Genomic DNA, 20,121 nt, shown 5'->3' with positions numbered 1-20,121 from the left:
TGTCCCCCATTCCCGAGGTCCGTTTGACGCCGTGATGACTATTTCTTTTTCATCGCATACCCCTTGGAGGCGTTAGTGATTTGTTTTTTCCTTTCCTTTTTTTGTGTCTGCTCGGCCCTTTTCATTTTTCCCACAGGACATGGTGTGGCGTTCTTTAGGTGTTTTTCATAGCGGATACCCGTAGTTGATGAGCGTTATGGTGTTCGGCACCAGTATCCTCCAAATTTTTTTTAGGTCGAAACTAAAATCCTCTCGAACATTCCCGCTCCCCCACCTAATCCACTGTAAACTCCACGATGTACAAGTGTATGTAGCCATGTATGTGTGCGTCCGCCACCGGAGAACCGAACCTTCTCCGGGGCCCAACTCCCCTATTAAATTCCCCCAATGAAAATACACTTCTCAACAGTTGTTAGCCGTAAATTAGGTTACATGCTCACGTGCCCCGATTATGTCACCTCAGTATGCTTAATTGAGGTGCATCCGGAAAGTCTCCCAATGTCACTTTTCCTATCCCCTTTTAGTAACCTCTTGCATGATTTCGCTATGCATTTCTTGCTGAAAGAAGCCATGACTCTGTGTCATTTACTGTAGTGTACTTTTAGCACATCTGGAGAGCTCTCGGTCGCCGATCATACGCCATATTCTACCATTTCCCAGCATTTCCACCTTATTCGTTGGCATCGGGCCTCTAGTGTTGAAAGTTGTCCACCTGATTCTCCTTTCGATACGTTTTGCGATCATCAGTGGAAAGTGGGGGACCAGCCAATTATGCGTCGTTCGATCTAGTTCTATCCAGTCTTTGCGCTCATTGATACGACGCCACACCGCTGATAAACCTTCGACGACTACCTGGGCACTGCGAAGTTACTTCATTTTGTCTCTGACTTCCGAGGGATTTTCAAAATGGAAGGAGTTCAGTCTGTGGACGTGAGCTGGCTTCATCATTCACAAAAAGGCGAGTCCCACTTTTTATGCTAGCACCTCTCCCCAGGTTATGGCAGGGTTGTTGGAGATCCGAAATCGGGACAGCTTCTGACACTCCCGAGTCTCTCCAGATCATTTGTCTCGCACGAAATCTGTATCTGCGAGCGATAAGCCTGGCACAGAGGCAGAGCCAGCGACTTCTCAATCTAAGTCGCACAGGAGATCCCGTTCCAGCAGTAACCCGACACGCCCAACACCGGCCCCCTCCACATCAGAACCGAAGCAAGCTCCCCGGAATGGTACAGCGCCAGTACAGGCGAAACCACCACCAGTTGAGAAGAACGAGGAGCAAAAGCCATCTACGCCATCACCAGCATCGCGGAAGACCGACCCAAAGCCCATCGGACGACGAAATTCGTGGATCTCTAGTCTAAGCTCGAAGTTTTCGTCTGGATCTACCCCACCGTCACAACCTAGCCTGAAGGCCAGTCCTGTGAGTCCGAAAACAACTTCACCCCTCGATACGCATAACCCATTTGGCGCCGCCTACTCCCCAAGGGACAAGGAGGAAGAGAGGAAAGATGACTCAAATCCCTTTACTGCGTCATCACCCAAGGGGCCCTCATTCATCCACAATGCACTGCGCAAGTTCTCGTCCAACTCTGGTGGGTTGCCCAAGTTGAACCCCAATGACTCGATCTGCCCACGTCGCGTGATGAACATCGACCAAAATCGCCACCGATGCAAGATTGCGGACTTGAACCAGGCCAAACTCAACCGAGTAGCGTTCTGTGTGGATGTTGAAATCGCGGGTATATCCCATCGGGATGATGACGAGGAGGCTCCCCCAACCAATCAATTACGGCAGCCTCTACCTGAGTCTAATAGCCACAAGTCTAAGAAGGCCGATCTCAAATTGAAGGAGCAAGATGAAGCTGGAGCTTTGAAGCACCCCCAGGCTACATTGGCTGAGAAGGAAAGCGCATCTCCGGCTCCTGCTCCGGCTACCGGTGAGGCGAAGGACCAGTGTAGCTCTCCTCCGACAGATACAACCAGCAAGCCATCTACTGAACCCAGCCCCGGTGGGGAAGGGACTGATCCGACAAGGAAACAAGAGAAGAAGAAAAGGTCTGAGGCGGAGCGGAAAGAACGGAAGGAGAGAAAGCGAAGACAGGCAGTCGCGAATGGTTCTGTTCCATTGCAACTCGATGCAGAGAATGACGAAGAGTATCCCCGAGGCCCAGCAGCAGGTATCTCTCGGTCCAAAACGCAAAGTCACCCAACAACCGATCCAGTCCGTATCTATCGCCGTTGTTGCCAGCTACGTGAGACGCCTGTTCTCAAAAGAGTGGTCGATGAGATCTCCAAGCCTTCATCAACACTGGCCGAGTCACCCGGCACGGTAGCAGCTTTGGATCTGAGCAATTTCCCAATGACCTCACAGGATTTGGCAACGTTCAGCGACTGGCTCGCGGTCGTTCCTGTCCGTAAACTCATCCTTGAAAATTGTGCATTGACAGATACGTCTGTGCGATCCGTCCTTTCAGCCCTACTTGCCACCAAGACGGTAGAGCAGATGCGTTATCGACGGAGACGATCGCGAAGGCCAGATTCTCCAGACTCGAATGATCATGAACGATACGGTGTTGTGGAAAAGCTTTCTCTGAAGGACAATCCGAAGATCGGACGGGAAGGATGGCGTCACATCAGCCTTTTTATTCACCTAGCTAAATCCTTGAAAGCTATCGATTTGTCAGGCATTCCTTTCCCCCAAGGCCAGGTTGCGATCGATGGTTCTGGGACAACAGGCCAACCCCAGTCGCCTATGGCCGACGTGAGCATTGTTTTCGCGAGTGCACTAGCAGAGCGCTTTGCTGGAGATCATCTTGAAGAACTGCTTATGAGCGAGTGTTATCCTTCGGTCAACGCTGTAAAGCAGATATGCCAGGCGACTACCAAAATGGGTCTGCGAAGACTCGGCTTTGCGAACAATGGTCTGACGAGAGATGGTCTGGAGCATGTGACTGAGTACCTCAAAGCCGGGCAGTGCGAAGGACTGGATCTAGGTGGCAACGCTATAAAGGATGATCTCGATCTCGTCACGGACGCGATTGAACCTGAGACACCGCTTTATGCGCTGAGTCTGGCAGATTGTTCTCTCAACCCGTCAGTAATTTGCCCATTGCTCCAATCCCTTGCGCAGATTCATAACCTCCGGTTCATCGATTTTTCTCACAATCGTGAATTGTTCTCGTCGCAGCCTAACGCGCTGGGGGCTTTCCGTCGCTTCCTGCCCAAAATGCCGTCTTTGAAGCGCTTTCATCTCGCTGATGTTGACTTGTCACCGGATCATGTCATTGGCCTTGCTGAGGTATTACCGGAATGTCCCAGTCTGTGTCATCTGAACATTCTGGAGAATCAGCAAATTATGGATTTGGCGTCTACCACAGACTCTGTCGCTCAGGAAGAAGCATGTGCTGTGTATGCGTCTATGATGGCAGCTGTCCGTGTTTCACGGACAATCATTGCGGTGGATATCGATGTTCCCAGCGCAGAAAACAATGAAGTTGTCAAAGCTCTAGGGTCACAGATTGTGGCTTACTCGCTGCGGAACCTTGAAGGCGGTGCCATTGCGGAAGAGCTTTCTGACTCTACTTCTCCACTTGTGGATATCCCTGTGCCAGACATCCTACAGCATATTGTCGGACACTCTGGTATTTCTGAGGAGCTTCATGATGATGAAGATGAGGCCGCTCCCGATGAGGATTATGTTATTGGTGGCACAGGTGTTGTCAAAGCATTGGGTGTTTGTCTCGGGAATTTGGACCAGCACGGTCTCGATGTTCTTGGGGAGCAATCTTTACCAGCGAGTGGTACCACAACGCCCCGACGCCGCAAGTCTCGAGGTGTTCCTACCAAGCGGCCTCGCGACATGTCGAAGAATCTGCTGGAATCTGCCCGTAATATCAGAGTCCGGATCCAGTCGGCCCTTATTCGCGAAGATCGTGCTGGTAATGACGCGAATTATCGCCGCCTGCAATTTTTGGACGTGACCTTGCATAGGATGATCCAACGCTTTGAGGATGAATACCCAGAAACTCGTATTGTTCCTCAACTCCCGCCTGCTGCTCCTGTCCCCGACACTGTCTCCCAACACTCTGGTGATGATGATGGAAGCGGGTCTATCGCTGCCGGCGGTAATCTGAACAGCAGTCAGCTTGACGAGACCGCCGGTGATGAGGAAGACACCGACCAATATGCCGTTCGCCTTTCTCGCACTAGCTCCATGACTTCTCTCCACTCTCGGGCCATGACCTCCCAAGAAGGACACATCCACCGCATTGGCCAGAACCTCCGCCGCGATTTCCTCAAGCCGTCTCTAGTTCCTGGCGAACGTGACGAAGATTTCGACTACGAGGACAATAATTCGCATATTGCCGCTCTCCGGCAAAAGCTTGACCTTCTTCACGATGAGCAGTCTCTGTCTCAATTCGATGACTTTGACGCGGACATGGCCTTTAACCATCTCGGGACCACCGTCGATGAACTCTATGCTGCTCAGCAGCAGGACGCTGAAGGATTCGAGCGCTTCAAGCAGTCTCAGATTGCCGCCCAGATCAACAGCGGTCTTCGTCCTAGGGATAAGGTAGAACCCAGGACCGGCTGCGACGAATCCGAGAGCAAGACCTCATCTTAAGTTTTCTTATTTTCATTTATTATCATATTGAGTCATGATCTTGGTCCGTTATGTATTCTTTTGCGAGCTTGCTTCTTATTATACCTGTACATACTCCATGTGCGCATGTCTCTCTAGGAGTATTATTTACATACTCAGCCCGGTCTTTTGTATATACGTGGCGGGCACGAGGAAGGCGGGAATCCTGTTACCATTAGCATCGTTGCCACTACATTTTTTCTGCATGACTATGTATGTACATGTGGTTATTTCGGGGCTGTATCAATCTCTATAATTAAAGAATTCCCCCATCTCCATATGTTTTTTTTTCCTTACTAAATTGGTTATTGCGAGTACATCTAAATAGTTAGTTAGTTAATATGGTGTTGCTGCCTTAGGCCAGTAAGGTTACCTGAAAGTGGGTTCCTCGGCTGAACATCCCCAGTTTCCTGGGGTATCACATGTCACCTCCGTCATGGCAATGGCCTACTCCTCAACTCTCTCCACTCCTTCAACTCCCTTAACTCACTCAACAGCGGACATGTTTGCACCCGAATCCGGCTGATTAGCACCTAAAAGCTCCGCCATGGCCGCTCAGTCCAAACTACTCCCGCCCGAACGCTCCATAAAGCAGATCCTCTCCAGCCTAACATCCCTCTACCTACGAAACCGCACCCGCATCTCACGCGCCGTATATCTCGCCCTCTTTGCTGCGCTAGCCAAACGAATCCACAATGCCATCTCCGAACAGAAAGCCGCGTCACAACAAGTAGAGCTGCGCCGACGGCCCGGCACCAGCAGTCTAGGCGATGAGGAACAACCCCGCAAGAAGCGCGTGGAGATCAACAGAGAATTCTTCAAGAACCTACTTCGTTTACTGAAGATCGTCATACCCGGATGGCGAAGCAAGGAGCTAAGGCTGCTGGTGAGCCACAGCGTCTTCTTGGTGCTGCGGACCGTGCTTAGTTTATACGTCGCCGAGCTGGACGGAAGACTTGTGAGCAACTTAGTCCGCGGTAAAGGGAAGGATTTCTTGCTCGGTCTTGTCTGGTGGATGATTGTGGCTGTCCCCGCTACTTTCACTAATTCTATGGTATGTCCCCGGTGATGGGAGCGAGGTTTCCTGTCTGCCGTGCTGGCATGCGACCGTTCAACACATTTGCTGACCCGATAATTTACTTCGTTAGCTCTCCTACCATCAGTGCAAGCTTGCCCTCAGCTATCGCAAGCGACTTACAGACTATATCCACGACAAGTATTTGTCTAACATGACTTTCTATGCCATCTCCGCCTTGGACGATCGAATAAAGAATCCCGACCAGCTCGTCACAGTCGATGTGTCTCGCTTCTCGGACAGTCTGGCAGAACTGTATTCCAATCTAGCTAAGCCCATTCTCGATATGGCTATTTATAACTACTCGCTCTCCAAGAACGTGGGAGGTGAAGGGTTATTCATCATGAGTCTGCTAGTGCAGTTGTCCGCCAACGTCATGCGTATGCTGACCCCGCCATTTGGCAAATATGTTGCCGATGAGGCCCGGCTGGAGGGAGAGTTCCGTTTCCTCCATTCGCGGCTTATTGATTACAGCGAAGAAGTCGCACTTTACCATGGCCACGAGGCAGAGAAGGATACACTGGATAAGGGCTATTTCACCCTGATCAAGCACGTGAACCGCATTCTGCGACGGCGCCTTTACCATGGCTTTATGGAGGACTTTGTGATCAAGTATTTCTGGGGAGCTTTAGGCTTGATACTCTGCAGTGTGCCTGTCTTCTTCAAGATTCCCGGTCAGGCTACTCATAGCATGGGAGATCGCACTGAAAGTAAGTTTCTGTCCTTCGATGTAGAAACTTTTGTATTCTGATTACTCTCAGGCTTCGTCACAAATCGTCGAATGTTGCTTTCCTCATCGGATGCTTTTGGCCGATTGATGTTCTCCTACAAGGAGATCTCGGAGCTCGCTGGCTACACTTCGCGCGTCTCCTCATTACTGGAGGTGATGGACGACCTCCTCGCTGGGAGGTTCGAGAAGAAGTTGGTGTCTTCCGCTTCGACGGAGGAAAATGCAGAGGTGCTGTCTGGTCGGGGTACAGTCATAGAAAGCGACTCAATTGAGTTCACCGATGTACCGATCGTATCCCCGAACGGTGACGTATTGATCCGTAAGCTTTCTTTCACCGTTAACCCCGGCGACCATCTTCTGATCGTCGGACCCAACGGGTGCGGCAAGTCGTCTCTCTTCCGGATCCTGGGCGGGCTCTGGCCGGTATACGGAGGCACGGTGAAGAAACCTCCTTTCCAGGATATTTTCTACATTCCCCAGCGACCATATCTGTCCCGCGGGACCCTACGACAGCAAGTGATCTACCCAGATGGAGTGCGTGAGATGCGCGCCAAGGGTGTCACTGACGCCGATCTCTACGAGGTCCTATCAGTGGTTGAGATCGCGTCCATCGTAGACCGTCCTGGGGGCTGGGATGCAGAGGAAGAATGGCGCGACGTTCTATCTGGTGGTCTGCAACAACGCATCGCTATGGCTCGGTTATTCTATCACCGACCCAAGTTTGCCATTTTGGACGAGTGCACATCGTCGGTGACGCTGGAGATTGAGAAGGTCATGTATGAGACGGCCAAGAAGCTTGGCACCACACTCATGACTGTCTCGCACCGACGGAGTCTCTGGAAGTATCACCAGAAAATCTTACAGTTTGATGGACAGGGCGGCTACATCTTCACCGGTCTAGACTGGGAGCGACGCTTGAAACTCGAAGAGTAAGTTTCCCCAGTTCCCGATTTCCCCGACCTTTCCGATTATCCGAATTTCCATGCGGAACGCCTATTAACTATCTCGCAGTGAGAAGGAAGAGTTGGACTTGCAGTTACGAGCTGTTCCGGAACTGCAACGCCGAGTTGCCGAGTTAACGGCTTAGTTTCCTCAATCTATACCCTTTTATATACCATTTCATAAACTATTTGTACCATTTGACTGTTAGCGTTGAAATGTATGATGCCTCGTGCAGTCCAAGATCCACTTTCAATGATATCGACCAATCCAATCGAAGAATTGGCCTCGGCCTTCCATGGTTCCACTATTCGGCTTTTTTATATGTGGGCCTCCAACGACAGCCAATCAGCGCCCGTTATATCAACACTCGAATTCTCACGATGTTCAAATGAGCCCCCCTACGCGGCCCACACTGATGTCGTTAGATGTCCCTACGTCATATTCCTCATCTATCTTGTTTGCCACGATACTTTGGGAAGTTCGTGAATACTTAGGATCGTGACTTTGCTCTTTTGCTTCATTTTATTTTTTAACTTGTACTCTGTATTACACTCTCTCCATACACCCACCGTATAACATAAACCCCAAGGTCTATACCAAAATGGCTATATCGCCGACACCCCCTGGCAGTCAAAAGAGAAAGATTATCATCTTCTCTGGTATGAAGCCCCCATTCATATATGTCCCAATTCCCAGTCCAATCCCTCCAATCCCAAACACCAAGCCCTAAGCTCACATAACATGACCAAAGAACACGCCCAAACTAACAATATCCAGACTTCGATGGCACAATCTTCCTACAGGATACCGGCCACGTACTAGTAGACCATCTTGGCTGCGGCGCCGCCTACCGCGAGAAACTCGAAGAACAATTCAAATCCGGCGAGCGAACCTTCCGCGACATCTCAGACGACATGTGGGGATCCCTCAGCATCCCCTTCGGCGACGGCTTCGACATAATGGAAAAGAACCTCAAAATGGACCCCGGCTTCCGCGAATTCCACCAGTACTGCGTTCGCGAGGGCTTCCCCTTCAACGTAATCAGCGCAGGCCTAAAGCCCGTTCTCCAGCGCACGCTGAATATGTTCCTAGGCGAGAAAGAGGTATGTTTCCTTCGAAAGAATTACCACCCCAACCACCTATCAATCAACAACCCGTGGACCAATCCAATCCATACCCCATATCCCAAAACCACCCTCTAACCCTCCCCAGGCCTCCTCAATCGAAATCGTCGCAAACGACCTCAAAGCACCCGGCGGGATCCCCTGGAAACCCGTCTGGCGCGACAACACGGCCTCAGGCCACGACAAGGCCGCGAGCGTGAACCTAGCGCGCGAAAAAGCACAGGAAGAATGCGAGCCAGATGAGATCCCGCTGATTGTATTTATCGGCGACGGCGTCTCCGATCTCCCCGCCGCCCGCGAGGCAGATGTCCTCTTTGCTCGCCGCGGTCTGCGCCTCGAGGAGTACTGCATCGAACACGGGATCCCGTATATCCCGTTCGACAGCTTTGCTGATGTTAAGAAAGAGGTTGAGGCGATTAGTCTTGAGGATCAGAAGAAGACTGGTGGGGTTGGGAAGCCGGTGCGGTATAACCCGCGTGCGAATATGTGGAGGCGGATTTCTAGTAAGGAGGCTGTATGTTCTATGTTTTTCTTTGGTTTTCTTTCTTTAAGAAGGCTGGATTCGTGGGGCTTTCGCTAACGCTCGTTGCAGGTTCCGACGCTTATGGCTACGGCTACGCCTACGCGCGATGAGAAGATGGCGCTTTGGCCGGATTATTTCTCCGAGCCTAAACAACATACTGAGCCGACGATTCAGGAGTGAGGTTGCTTTGGGATTTTGACGGGTTTATGGTTTGACGTCGTCATGTTTGGATATCATTTTGGTTTCGCGTTGCTTTGGCATGGAGTGGGTGTTCCAAGGTTGGTTCGATATTTTCAGTCATTGCTGCCTCGAGGGTCTTCTCTTTTGGGTTTGTACACTGCTGTATATCGAGATTGGGTTGTATATATACCTAGTTCTGTCTAGACCAATTGCATATAAATTTTTGTGGATGACCTACTCAACTAAACTTATAACAAATTGATATACTATTAATGCTAAGGATATTGAACAACCAATGCGGGAAAGCTCACAGAACCAATGAAAAGCGGATGTGAATCACCAAACCAAAAGAAGAAGGGCTTAACACTGATGTCAAACCGCAGTCTGTTTAGTCCGTAACATCCAGAGGCTCGACATTCCAGATACTATCAGCGTACTCATTAGTAACGCGGTCCATAGAGAAGAATCCCATGCGCGCGACAGAGGTAATCGACTTGGCCAGCCACTCCTCCTGATTCTGGAAGGCCTCGTCGACCATCTCGTGCGTGGTGATGTAGGAGTTGAAATCGTCCGAGACGAGATAGTAGTCACCGTGCTCTTCGATGGAGCTTGTGAGCGCGGAGAAGTCGGTTTTGTCGCCGAACAAGTTGTCTTTGATTGCGTCGAAGACACGCTCCAGCTGTGGGTCCAGCTTGAAGCCCCCGTAGAAGTGTCGGTGGCGCAGGTCCTCGACGTCTTCAGCGAGATTGCCGAAGAGGAAGATGTTCTGCTCGCCGATTTCGCGTGTGATTTCGATCTGTCAGTTGAGTTAGTATGAGTGGGATGGAAGCAGGTCATATAGGAGAAAAAAAGACTTACGTTGGCTCCATCGCAGGTGCCGATGATCAGACCGCCGTTCAGGACGAACTTCATGTTGCTCGTGCCACTGCCTTCGGTGCCGGCAGTTGAGATGTGCTCGCTGATATCCGAAGCAGGGCAGATTATCTCCGCCTTGCTGACGTTGTAATCCGCGATGAAGATAACCTTCAAAAGGTCGCCAACCTCCGGGTCCTTGTTCACTACATCGGCCACATTGTTGATGAGATGGATGATGGTCTTCGCCATCCAGTAACCAGGGGCTGCCTTGCCTCCGAAAATAGAAACCCGAGGCACCACTTTCTTCTTCTCTTCGGCTGACATGGCCTTGATGCTCAAGTAGCGGTGGATGACCCCGAAGATGTTCAGCTGCTGGCGCTTGTACTCATGGATACGCTTTACCTGCACGTCAAAGAGGGCATTGGGGTTAACATCGTATCCTGTGGTGGCCTTGATGTGTCTGGCCAGGCGCAGTTTGTTCTCCCGCTTGATGACCGCCCACTCCTCGCGGAAGGCCTTGTTGTCGACAAAGACTTCTATCTTGTCAAGAAGCGTGAGGTCCTTCAAGAAGTCATAGCCTCCAAGCTTCTCTGCAATCAATGCAGACAACCTGGGGTTGGCCTGGTGGAGCCAGCGTCTCGGGGTGATACCATTGGTAACATTGGTGAAACGGTCTGGTCCGTAAATCTTCACAAAGTCTTTAAAGAGAGTGCTCTTGAGCAGGTCTGAATGCAGCTCGGCCACACCATTGACTTTGTGAGAACCAATGATGGCCAGATAGGCCATGCGCACCATCTTGGGATGCGACTCTTCAATGATCGAGACACGCGACAGGATATCGCGATCGTTGGGGAATCGCTTCTCAACAGATTGCAAGAAGAACAGATTCACCTCGTAGATAATTTGCAAGTGCCGCGGAAGCAGGTTCTGCATCAGCGGGACAGACCATTTCTCCAGCGCTTCGGGAAGGACGGTATGATTAGTATATCCAAATGTCTTTGTCACGATACTCCAAGCCTCATCCCATTCCAAACCCTCCATGTCAATCAAAATGCGCTGCAACTCAACGATTGCAAGGGTTGGGTGGGTGTCGTTAAGCTGGATGGCGACCTGGTCAGGGAACTCGGCCCAGGCCCGTTTTGTCTTCTTGAACCGCCGAACGATGTCAAACAGCGAGGCAGCACACCAGAAGTACTGCTGCTTTAGACGCAGTTCTTTTCCTCGCTCGAGGTTATCATTGGGGTATAGAACAGCGGAGATTGTTTCCGCCCTCTGCTGGTCCACCACTGCGCTTTCATAGTCTCCAGCATTGAACTTCTGGAAGTCGAACTCCCCGCTACTGGCCTTGCTAGACCATAGACGAAGGTTGTTGGTGGTCTTCGTGCCGTACCCGGGAATGGGGACATCGTACGCGATGGCTTGGACAATCTCACCATCCTCCCACGAGTTCAAGATCCTGCCATTCTCGTCCTGGTATTTTTTGACGTTACCGTAGAACTGGATGTCGACTGTGATTTCGTGTCGCGGGAATTCCCAAGGGTTGTTATCCAGCCAGTAGTCTGGAATCTCCACCTGGTAGCCATTGACAATCTCCTGCTTAAAGATACCATAGCGGTAACGCAGGCCGTACCCCCAGGCTGGGTAGTTCAGCGTCGCCATACTGTCCATAAAGCACGCCGCCAGACGTCCCAGACCGCCGTTGCCCAACGCTGCATCGTGCTCCTGGTTGATGACGTCCTCGATGCGGAACCCAAGATCGCTCAAACCATCTAATATCATCAGCGGTAATCCAGATCACAGATCATCTTGGTGCTTACCTCGAGCAACATCCTTCAAGCCAACATTCAGCATGGCATTGTCCAATGTACGTCCCATGAGGAACTCAAGTGACAAATCTACACCAGCGATTAGATATTGTCTTCTACCACCGGGCGGGACACATACAGTAGACTCGCTTCTGATCGGTGAAAGTCTGACGCTGCTGAGTCCTGTTCCACTCGATGATCAACCGGTCTCTAAAAGCAAGCGCGGTTCCCGAGTACGCGGCCCTATGGAAAGGCCCCCGTCAGTAGGAATCGCTTGAACCAATAGCACGAAGCACATACAGCTCATCGCAATTATAAAGCGAGCGAGCGAGGGTGGTTTCGACATGGCGCACGAAATATTTCTGCGAGAGGCGTTAAAGCAAACCCGAAGTATCAAGTTTGTGCATCCAGGTCGGACTCACCTCGAAATCTTCTTTACTGGTGAATTCAGTAGCCGACTAAATTGACTCGAAGCATTAGGACTCCAGACCCAAATTCCGATTTCGTTTCAACATACGTGCTTTCTCCAGCTGCGAGAATTGTGGTCAGTCCAGACTATAGAGCACTAAGGCAAGTGCAGGTACTCACGCCTCTCGCAGTGGCTCAGGAATGCTAGCTTCAACACTCTTAATCTCGGCAGGTCCAAATCCGGTGAATGTGCGCTTGTGCTTGGGACGACTGAACCCCGGGCCGACTGGTCCCTGGAGGTCGGCGATAGGAGCTCCTACGGAAGGTCTTCGCTCCCGACGAGGTTGGGCCTCGGTTGCAACTGAATCTGGGTTGGTTGTTGGCATGGTGAGAAGAGAAGGGAAATAAAATTTGGAGAGGAGAAAGTGCAGTACAAGGGGGAAACGAGACTGAAAGCATACTTAAAGAGAAAGAGGGGAAGGATATTTTCATGTAGTCATGACTTTTGAAGTAACACCGGGCATTCTTTTTTTAGTTTTAGTTCTTTTTATTATAATTGTTATAATTATTATTCTACTAGGTAGTAAGTACTGTTTCTGGAGTGCTACTGCATATAGAAATACGTCATCTATTCTAATATCCTTGATTCTACTAATTCTACTGTACAGCCCTGGAGATATACATACATAGGATGGTCCAAGCTATGTACATGTGACTATTTAAGTCACATCATGCCATTCCTATTTCTCTTGCATTAGAAGACCCCTCCGTACACTCCAAAGCCAATCTATAAAATCCCACAGAAGCCCAGCTCTTCCGGCTTTGGTTGATTGGCCCCACACCAGCTATCTCTCCCGAAACCATCCACTAGCTAGTTACCATCTACTACCTAGATAACCATTCAGCCCATATATACATCTACTACTCCTTTCTCATTGCTGTTCTGCTCAATTCCTACAAACCTAGATACCCCGCGAACGCCAACGCACAGACGCATTGCATGAAACGCGTACCGTGCGCCGAGGCCCCAGTGCCTGCCTGCATTACACGATGGTATAGGCTTGTGGGAGGTTCTAGCCCGCACCTTGGAGACTCTATTATCAGGAAGATCAGTGGTCGGCGTTGTTGCTGTGATGTGGGTGGCTGTGTGGTGAGACGGGGGTGTTTTTGTTTGCATGGGGATTGGATTTGGTTCCAAAGAGGGGGTGTTGGAAGGTTTATGGGAGATATATCGTATATTCTCTCATTCCTTGTAGATCTGTAGATCTGTAGAGCTGTAGAGCTGCTTCTTCTACCCTTTTATCTCTCCGAACTAAATATCAATCCAGAGGAGCTACAGTCTGGCTATCCAAGCATAAGAGCTTCTCACGACTACCATCTATGCTAAGCGGAAATATTACATCTAGAATATAGGGACCTGTGAAATCGACGCCGAAAATGACAGCCTCTGGCGCCAGAAACGGCCGCTTGACCGCCCGCTGCCCTGTACAGCCCACAGCTTTCAACTATCCTATATAATACAAGCCTTCCGTAAGGTATATATGTATGGAGTATCGAGATCACCAGGGTTATCAATCTCAAGCTTAAAACGGAAATCAGGCCTGTACCTACCTATTGGGCGCTGGGCCAGGCGAGAGTCAATCACGTGAGTAAACCTTCGTCAGGTACAACCTTGGAACGGTGTGTTTACCCACCTTCAATCTCTTGGAAGGTTGGAACCTTGGAAGTTCCACCACGTTCAGTTTCCTCTTCACTTGTTGAAGCTGCCACATTTCCGGCCAATTTTTACTTTTGCCAACCCCTACGAGTTCTTGATACGCAACGGAAGACGCAATAACCTACCCTTCAACATGACAACGAGTGACGGAGAAGCAACGAAAGTCGAAAGACCAACCAAGGACCCAGACGGGACGGTCCTCCATTCGTTGTCCGACCGCACAGTTGTCCGACTCGGCGACAAACTCGTTGTGAAGTCGGGCCATCTCCGCCCCCAGGAAGGGCCAACACTCCGTTTCATTGCAGAAAACACAACCATCCCTGTACCTAAACTTCATGATATCCGCTACGAAGACGGCAAACCTGTCGCTCTCATCATGGACTACATACCTGGCAAGCGACTTGATGAAGCATGGGATACTTTGGACTCCAGTCAAAAGCTCTCTATTGCCGACGAGCTACACTCCTACGTGAACCAACTCCGCGAACTGAAAGGCCATTATATCGGGGCCATTGATCGCGGCAAAGCTATCATAGGAAATATTGCGTCACTCGAGGGAGGTCCATTTGATACCGAGCAGGAATTCAACGAATTTCTCCTAGGGGATATGGTCGGGTTAGCACCAGACTTACTACGACATTATGCCAAGTTTGCGCTTATAGATGACCATGAGATTGTATTCACGCATTCTGATCTTGCTCCGCGGAATATTCTTGTTGAAGGTGGCCGAGTCACAGCTATTATTGACTGGGAATATGCTGGCTGGTATCCAGCACATTGGGAATATTGTCAAGCTCTTCGGCATCTGAGACCGATGTTTGACTGGCCAGAATATCTGGCCCGTATTCTTCCACCCAAATTTGAGCGAGAATATATAGGCATGACTTTCTTAGCTCGTATGTTACGTCACTAGGTAATTGTTACGCTGCGGGTGGTATAGTGCAAGACGTCCTTCGGCCCGCGGCACTCGGTGCGATTCACGAAAGAAAGGGGCGAGAGCGCTCTATGCACGCGACGCAGACGTACCCTGTTTTGATTGTTCATATCATACGTCCGCCCGCAGGGAGGAGCCTGACTGAGCTGACAAGCTTTCCTTGATGAGACTCTATCAGTTCTTATGCAAAAGATATGAATAGTAGTTATGGTGTTTTGAGATAACATTCGCAGAATATGGGAGGGAGTTTGGCAAGAGAAAAAGATCTAGGAGGAGACGAAGTCAGAATAGTTGAGGGAGGCCTCTTTTATATTGGGAGGCCGAACAGCGTACGAGCGTATCGGGAGGCTATACCAGAAACGGCAGAACTAACCGGAACAGGGAATTCACAGGTCCTCGTTTTACATAGTCAACATCACCGTTCAAACATGAGACTTCACCTTACGTGAACCATATTGTTTCGACAAGCACTCAACATCATCCTGCTCAACGTTACACTCAAACTCTCTTAATATAGTTAAAAGGGGGGGAGAACAAAATAACTCATCACTCGATATTCATCCTGTTAATGAGTGGTTACTTGAATACAGTAGGCAAGGGCAACCTGAGCGCCCCTGTGATAGGAATATCCCTTTACTTTTTGCCTAGGACTAGTTTTCTGTATCAAGCAGAGTGTGTGAGGGGTTTGCCTGGGGCCCCCCAGCCGCTCGCCCCGGCCCTGGCTCTCGTAAGTAGCGCTGTCATATTTCCATAACGCAGCCGACTCCAAGAATCCGTCGCAAAACGACTACAGACTTTACGGCTGGCCATGCGATGAATTGCGATAGATTGCGGCTTCGATATCCTTAGCTGTTCATTGCTTGATCTAACTTAGGATGTCTTTCTTTCTCCTGATCTTCTAGCAAAGAAATCTTCATATTGGGTAAGTTCACCCCTTGGGCTCTTAGCACTGGAAGTGAGCTCTTCCGCGGTATTGTAAGAGACTCCAGACCATTCCCAACAAGGTCTGAAAGAATAGTTGTGGTAGTTGGACCGTTGTTCTTTGATTGCCCTCTTGGCGTCACACTTCGAGCCAGCGAAGCGGCAAGGCGACATTTGTCTGAACAGAACAGGACGCCGGGTGTTTCATTGCTACAGGATACACACAGGTTGGCATTTCAGATAGCAGTGACAAACTTGAGGTTGATGACTCAACAAGGGCGGCTGAAAGATCTCGGGGCGGTCGGCGGATGGAATTGATGCGCTGAAGTTAAGAGGGGGGTTCAGATGTTAACCAATGGAGATGCGTAAGGTGAAGCCTTTCGCTGCGCTGAAGGCGCTAATCCTCCGCTACAGCGTCGCTGAGCGCTCACTGCTTCAACCGTCATCTTTCTCATCCGCTTTCCCCTTTCATAAGTTATCTTGTACTGCTATTTTTCTAGTCTTACCTTTTTCCTTATCACACAATCTATCGTAGTTAGATCCCATTCTTTCCAAAGGAGCTCTTGAAGAAGATATCAAGAGCATCAACATGTCCTTCCCACCGAATGCAAAGCCAGATCCATTGGAAATAGAGAGAAACCTTCGTCAACACCTTGGCCTTGGACCAAACCCCGGTGATCCTTCGGCCGATTCCCCTCCGCAGACTCAGCCATTATTTTTCATCGAAATGACACCGGACTCTAGAAAGGGAGCCAAGTGTAAACTTCCCACTTGCGATGAGAATATCATGTCTGGCGAACTACGTCTCGCTATGAACCCGGCAATGAGTTCCGGAGGTTGGCCCAAATCAGCCAGTAAGTCACAAATTCCCTCAGGTCTGTTTTATTAATCTTCCTCTATGAGATATGATGCTGATCATATTGCAAATTTATTTGCAGGCCTCTACCACATCCACTGCTTCGAGAAACTCGCCGATTTCACCCATGCAGACTTTCTAGATCGAATCCAACCCTTGACCCGACAAACTTGGAAACTTCGAGGACTGAACACGGGTAGTGTGCTAGACGGAAACTATCTGGTACCCGGCGGGGTTGAACGATTGGTCCTCGAATGGAAAGTGACCCATGGGAAATGGATTGATAAACGCGATGGGGTCTGCGATGAATCCGAAGAAGAGAAACATGTTTATGCAGACTTCCTAGCTTTGCTTCACAATGCGGGTTCCTCGAAGTATAAGCAGCTGATAATGCCAACCGGATTGCCTCATGATAAGTACTACAATCTTCTTGTTACTCTTGCCCCATATGAGAGTAACGGACCTGATGACACGGAAGAGTGGAATCTATTTGACACGTACCTGGATTCGACTGTAAAAGCCTTCAATAATCCTCATGATCTGAGCACAATGTTGCAGCGCTGGCATGAAGATGTAGTAAGTCCATTATATACATCGTTGCGTTTTATACAAAGGAATATAGTTAACCAGGTTATAAGGCACTAGTTAGCAATGATGTGGATGGATTAGATGAGCGAGGCAGAGCAGCGAAGGCAAGACTAGGTGCAAAGGCTATTAGAGCCCTCAAATGTTTGGCTGTTTTTCCGATGCCCAGCCTAGCTCCTTGACTTCCTTGAGGGCGTAGGATATTGTTTCTTAGATCATATACAGTTTAATTTGTATAGTCATCGAGTATATATGTCGGTATTCACAGGACTACTAATTGACCCTTTAATATTTTGGTGGAGAAACGTTGTCGGGATGGGCGAGGCATAGCGAGTGCAAAACAACCAGCAATTTGCCGATAAGAGACTCGACAGCTTCACTATCAATAGTAAGGGCGCTCGAGCTTCCAATCGTGATGGGGAAGGGCATGGGAATATCTATACAAGTTAATGCGTGGTGATGAGTGGTGATGGGTAACGGGGGTTGCCTAGATATGAGCTACGGTGCGTCTAATAGAGGATTACTCAGCAGGCATCGGACCAATCGATAGTTATAGAAGCTAGATTAAATTGAGGCTTGCCCTCTAAAAAAATGACTATCTAGAGGTTTATATAGCTTTCCAATGGCTTTAGTCTCCTTCCTTATTAGGCCATATTCGTCAGCTATTCACAAAAGTTGATATATCTAATTGATCGATAAAGGGATCGGAGCGAGGTGCTGGATATCAGTATGACTAAGCGTGGGCCTCCACCTCCTCTGGTTGACACTAGACCAGTTGCACGTGATGCCCTTGGGCCTTTTCCCCATGTACCACAAGGCTCGGCTTTATTCTCGGACCGTACAGTACCTTGGTGGCCATCCGGATCAGAGAAACAGGCGAGACCTTTATATTTGACTCTTCCACCGGGGGAAGATGGCTTGGTACCTTGTCAAGATTAGTGGGTTAGACAAGAGATCTGTCAGGTCATCTTGCTGACTGTAACAGGATGAATATTACCCTCATCCAATCCGACTGACTATGGAAGATATTTTCCCGGGTGTCCAAATAAATCAAGAATAGACCTGATAGCGCCAAGGCACGATCTTTTTGTCAGCCAAAGGTTTCTTGGAGAGTTTGGACGAAGATGGAAATTCGAAGCCTCGACGTATTAAGATGGTTCGGCGCAACTAGAACTATTCTTTTTGATGATATACCATACGTTTCTGATTTCGTTGTTATGGCTTGAGTATGATCAGATAAATTATTAGTGAGACTAGAATATCAGCGATCGCCGAGAAAGACTTGTTTACTGTGCATCTGAAAAGTATATAAAGCTAGCTATCCTGACAGACATCAACAAAAGGATCCATTGGGCAAGATCTGCGAGAATCCTTCGCTGAAGTTTACCGGTCGTACAACAATAGTGCTTTCAGCGAACCGCTCATAGGGTCCGGCAGTCTCGCCGTGGGTTACATCTTTGATTCTTCTACTTCAAGAAAATGGCTTAGGACCTTATTAAGATTATGTAGCAGGTTGCATGAAGACCTGCTAGTTAGTTAAGTTAGTTTGATGGATCCCCTGGCTGACGTGACTGGACGCATGCCCCCCTCGTCCAATCCTGGAAGCTTGGAAACCCCATTGGCAGCAAGGGCGCTTCAGCGCTTCAGCGGGACGTCAGCTGTGAGCCAACCAGACATGCGGAAGCTGAAACTGGTGCAACCAATGGACGTCCGTTTTTTAGAGAACTTTATTCTCGAACCGTACAAGAGACGCCACACTGTCCACGTTCCCGCATGTCCACGTTCGCGCAAATGTCCTCCAAGATTGACTTGATTTTTCCTTAACAGAGCTGGGATCCCTCATCTAGACTATTTCTTGCTTTTAAGAGGACAGACGGCACGGAGCACTCAGCCAGCAAGGTCCAGGTCTTTGAGTTCGTCCTCGATCGCATTCTCTGCTTGGTAATCAACCGTTGAGTTTGCGGGCCTGTTACAAGCCCGCTCGACGTCGCTGGCGGAATCGACAACACCTCTCTTGTTCAGCAAAACATAATGGATATTTCACGACTTTTGAATAACACGGACGCCGGGCCTACGGCGTCAATCAGCCCTCTCGAGCCAGTGCCTCATACCGCAAACTCACATGGCAACAACAACCAGCAACATCTTGCGACGAGTTCCTTATCCCGCATCCCTCAATCATCGCCATTAGGAGCAGGCGCTCATTCTAGGATACCACAAGAACCAGCCAAAGGGTGGTCGGGCCCATGCTTGCTTCATCCGCCCTATGGAACTTCACGCGTGAAGGACAAGAACCCTTTTAGTCCCGCAGAGGATGCTGCTATGATATACTTGCTTGAAAACCTTGGTGTCTCCCGGCGATACCTTCTTAGCGCTATATTTGGTCGTACTCATGGAAACATAAATATTCGACGTGATGAATTATACGACTACAGGTACTGCAGGGGTTGTCCATCGTGCCACATGGTTATGCAGCGACTTTTCAACATAAAACAACAGTAAGTTAGAAGCTATCTCCTTCAATGAGCGCTGGTCTGACTCGAGATATAAGGTATCAAGGAGCGCGCTGGACAATCAGCCAAGAGCTTTCTAATGGAAAAGTCGACGTCCTAGTCCCGCCACCACGGCGGATCCGTAGCTTTGAGAATTTTCCACTACCTGTTATTGCGAGGGTCCGTGGTAGATCTAGAAAGATCTCCCTGTCCGTCTCTTCTGGTGGTTTGTCTGTTCAATGGGATCAGAGGACATTATTAAGAAGTAGCTCCGACCATTACCATATTTTCCATTCTCGGCCTTTACGCCGTACTGGAAGCTGGATGCTACG

General features: G+C 49.5%; 6 protein-coding genes across 6 annotated transcripts; 5 read left to right on the top strand and 1 right to left on the bottom strand.

The window, feature by feature from the left end:
• Window positions 1-906: 906 nt before the first annotated feature.
• N7525_003027 (putative cell wall biogenesis protein Mhp1) lies at window positions 907-4,624 on the top strand (the record flags this gene model as incomplete). The annotated part of the gene is made up of 2 exons (XM_061212580.1): window positions 907-958; window positions 1,059-4,624. 2 exons carry the CDS (start codon window positions 907-909, stop codon window positions 4,622-4,624), a joined length of 3,618 nt encoding a protein of 1,205 aa, XP_061069601.1.
• Window positions 4,625-5,189: 565 nt separating this feature from the next.
• On the top strand, window positions 5,190-7,534 carry N7525_003026 (ATP-binding cassette long-chain fatty acid transporter PXA2; the record flags this gene model as incomplete). The annotated part of the gene is made up of 4 exons (XM_002559535.2): window positions 5,190-5,696; window positions 5,791-6,427; window positions 6,479-7,376; window positions 7,459-7,534. The coding sequence occupies 4 exons, from the start codon at window positions 5,190-5,192 to the stop codon at window positions 7,532-7,534; spliced, it is 2,118 nt and encodes a 705-aa protein (XP_002559581.2).
• Window positions 7,535-7,990: 456 nt separating this feature from the next.
• Window positions 7,991-9,216, top strand: N7525_003025 (uncharacterized protein; the record flags this gene model as incomplete). The annotated part of the gene is made up of 4 exons (XM_002559536.1): window positions 7,991-8,048; window positions 8,167-8,492; window positions 8,602-9,027; window positions 9,106-9,216. The coding sequence occupies 4 exons, from the start codon at window positions 7,991-7,993 to the stop codon at window positions 9,214-9,216; spliced, it is 921 nt and encodes a 306-aa protein (XP_002559582.1).
• A 388-nt stretch (window positions 9,217-9,604) lies between these two features.
• glpV (glycogen phosphorylase) lies at window positions 9,605-12,670 on the bottom strand (the record flags this gene model as incomplete). Its single annotated transcript, XM_002559537.2, has 8 exons — window positions 9,605-10,012; window positions 10,075-11,840; window positions 11,889-11,966; window positions 12,016-12,119; window positions 12,177-12,238; window positions 12,299-12,334; window positions 12,394-12,406; window positions 12,465-12,670. 8 exons carry the CDS (start codon window positions 12,668-12,670, stop codon window positions 9,605-9,607), a joined length of 2,673 nt encoding a protein of 890 aa, XP_002559583.2.
• A 1,464-nt stretch (window positions 12,671-14,134) lies between these two features.
• N7525_003023 (aminoglycoside phosphotransferase family protein) lies at window positions 14,135-14,914 on the top strand (the record flags this gene model as incomplete). Its single annotated transcript, XM_061212579.1, has 1 exon — window positions 14,135-14,914. The coding sequence occupies one exon, from the start codon at window positions 14,135-14,137 to the stop codon at window positions 14,912-14,914; it is 780 nt and encodes a 259-aa protein (XP_061069600.1).
• A 1,531-nt stretch (window positions 14,915-16,445) lies between these two features.
• N7525_003022 (uncharacterized protein) lies at window positions 16,446-17,479 on the top strand (the record flags this gene model as incomplete). The annotated part of the gene is made up of 3 exons (XM_061212578.1): window positions 16,446-16,710; window positions 16,795-17,288; window positions 17,351-17,479. The coding sequence occupies 3 exons, from the start codon at window positions 16,446-16,448 to the stop codon at window positions 17,477-17,479; spliced, it is 888 nt and encodes a 295-aa protein (XP_061069599.1).
• Between the last annotated feature and the right edge of the window lie 2,642 nt (window positions 17,480-20,121).

This window comes from Penicillium rubens, assembly GCF_028828025.1.
Source record: "Penicillium rubens strain IBT 27055 chromosome Unknown utg000002l_segment0_segment0, whole genome shotgun sequence".
In the NCBI taxonomy this organism is placed as follows: domain Eukaryota; kingdom Fungi; phylum Ascomycota; class Eurotiomycetes; order Eurotiales; family Aspergillaceae; genus Penicillium; species Penicillium rubens.
This window is presented reverse-complemented; position numbering and strand designations above follow the sequence as displayed.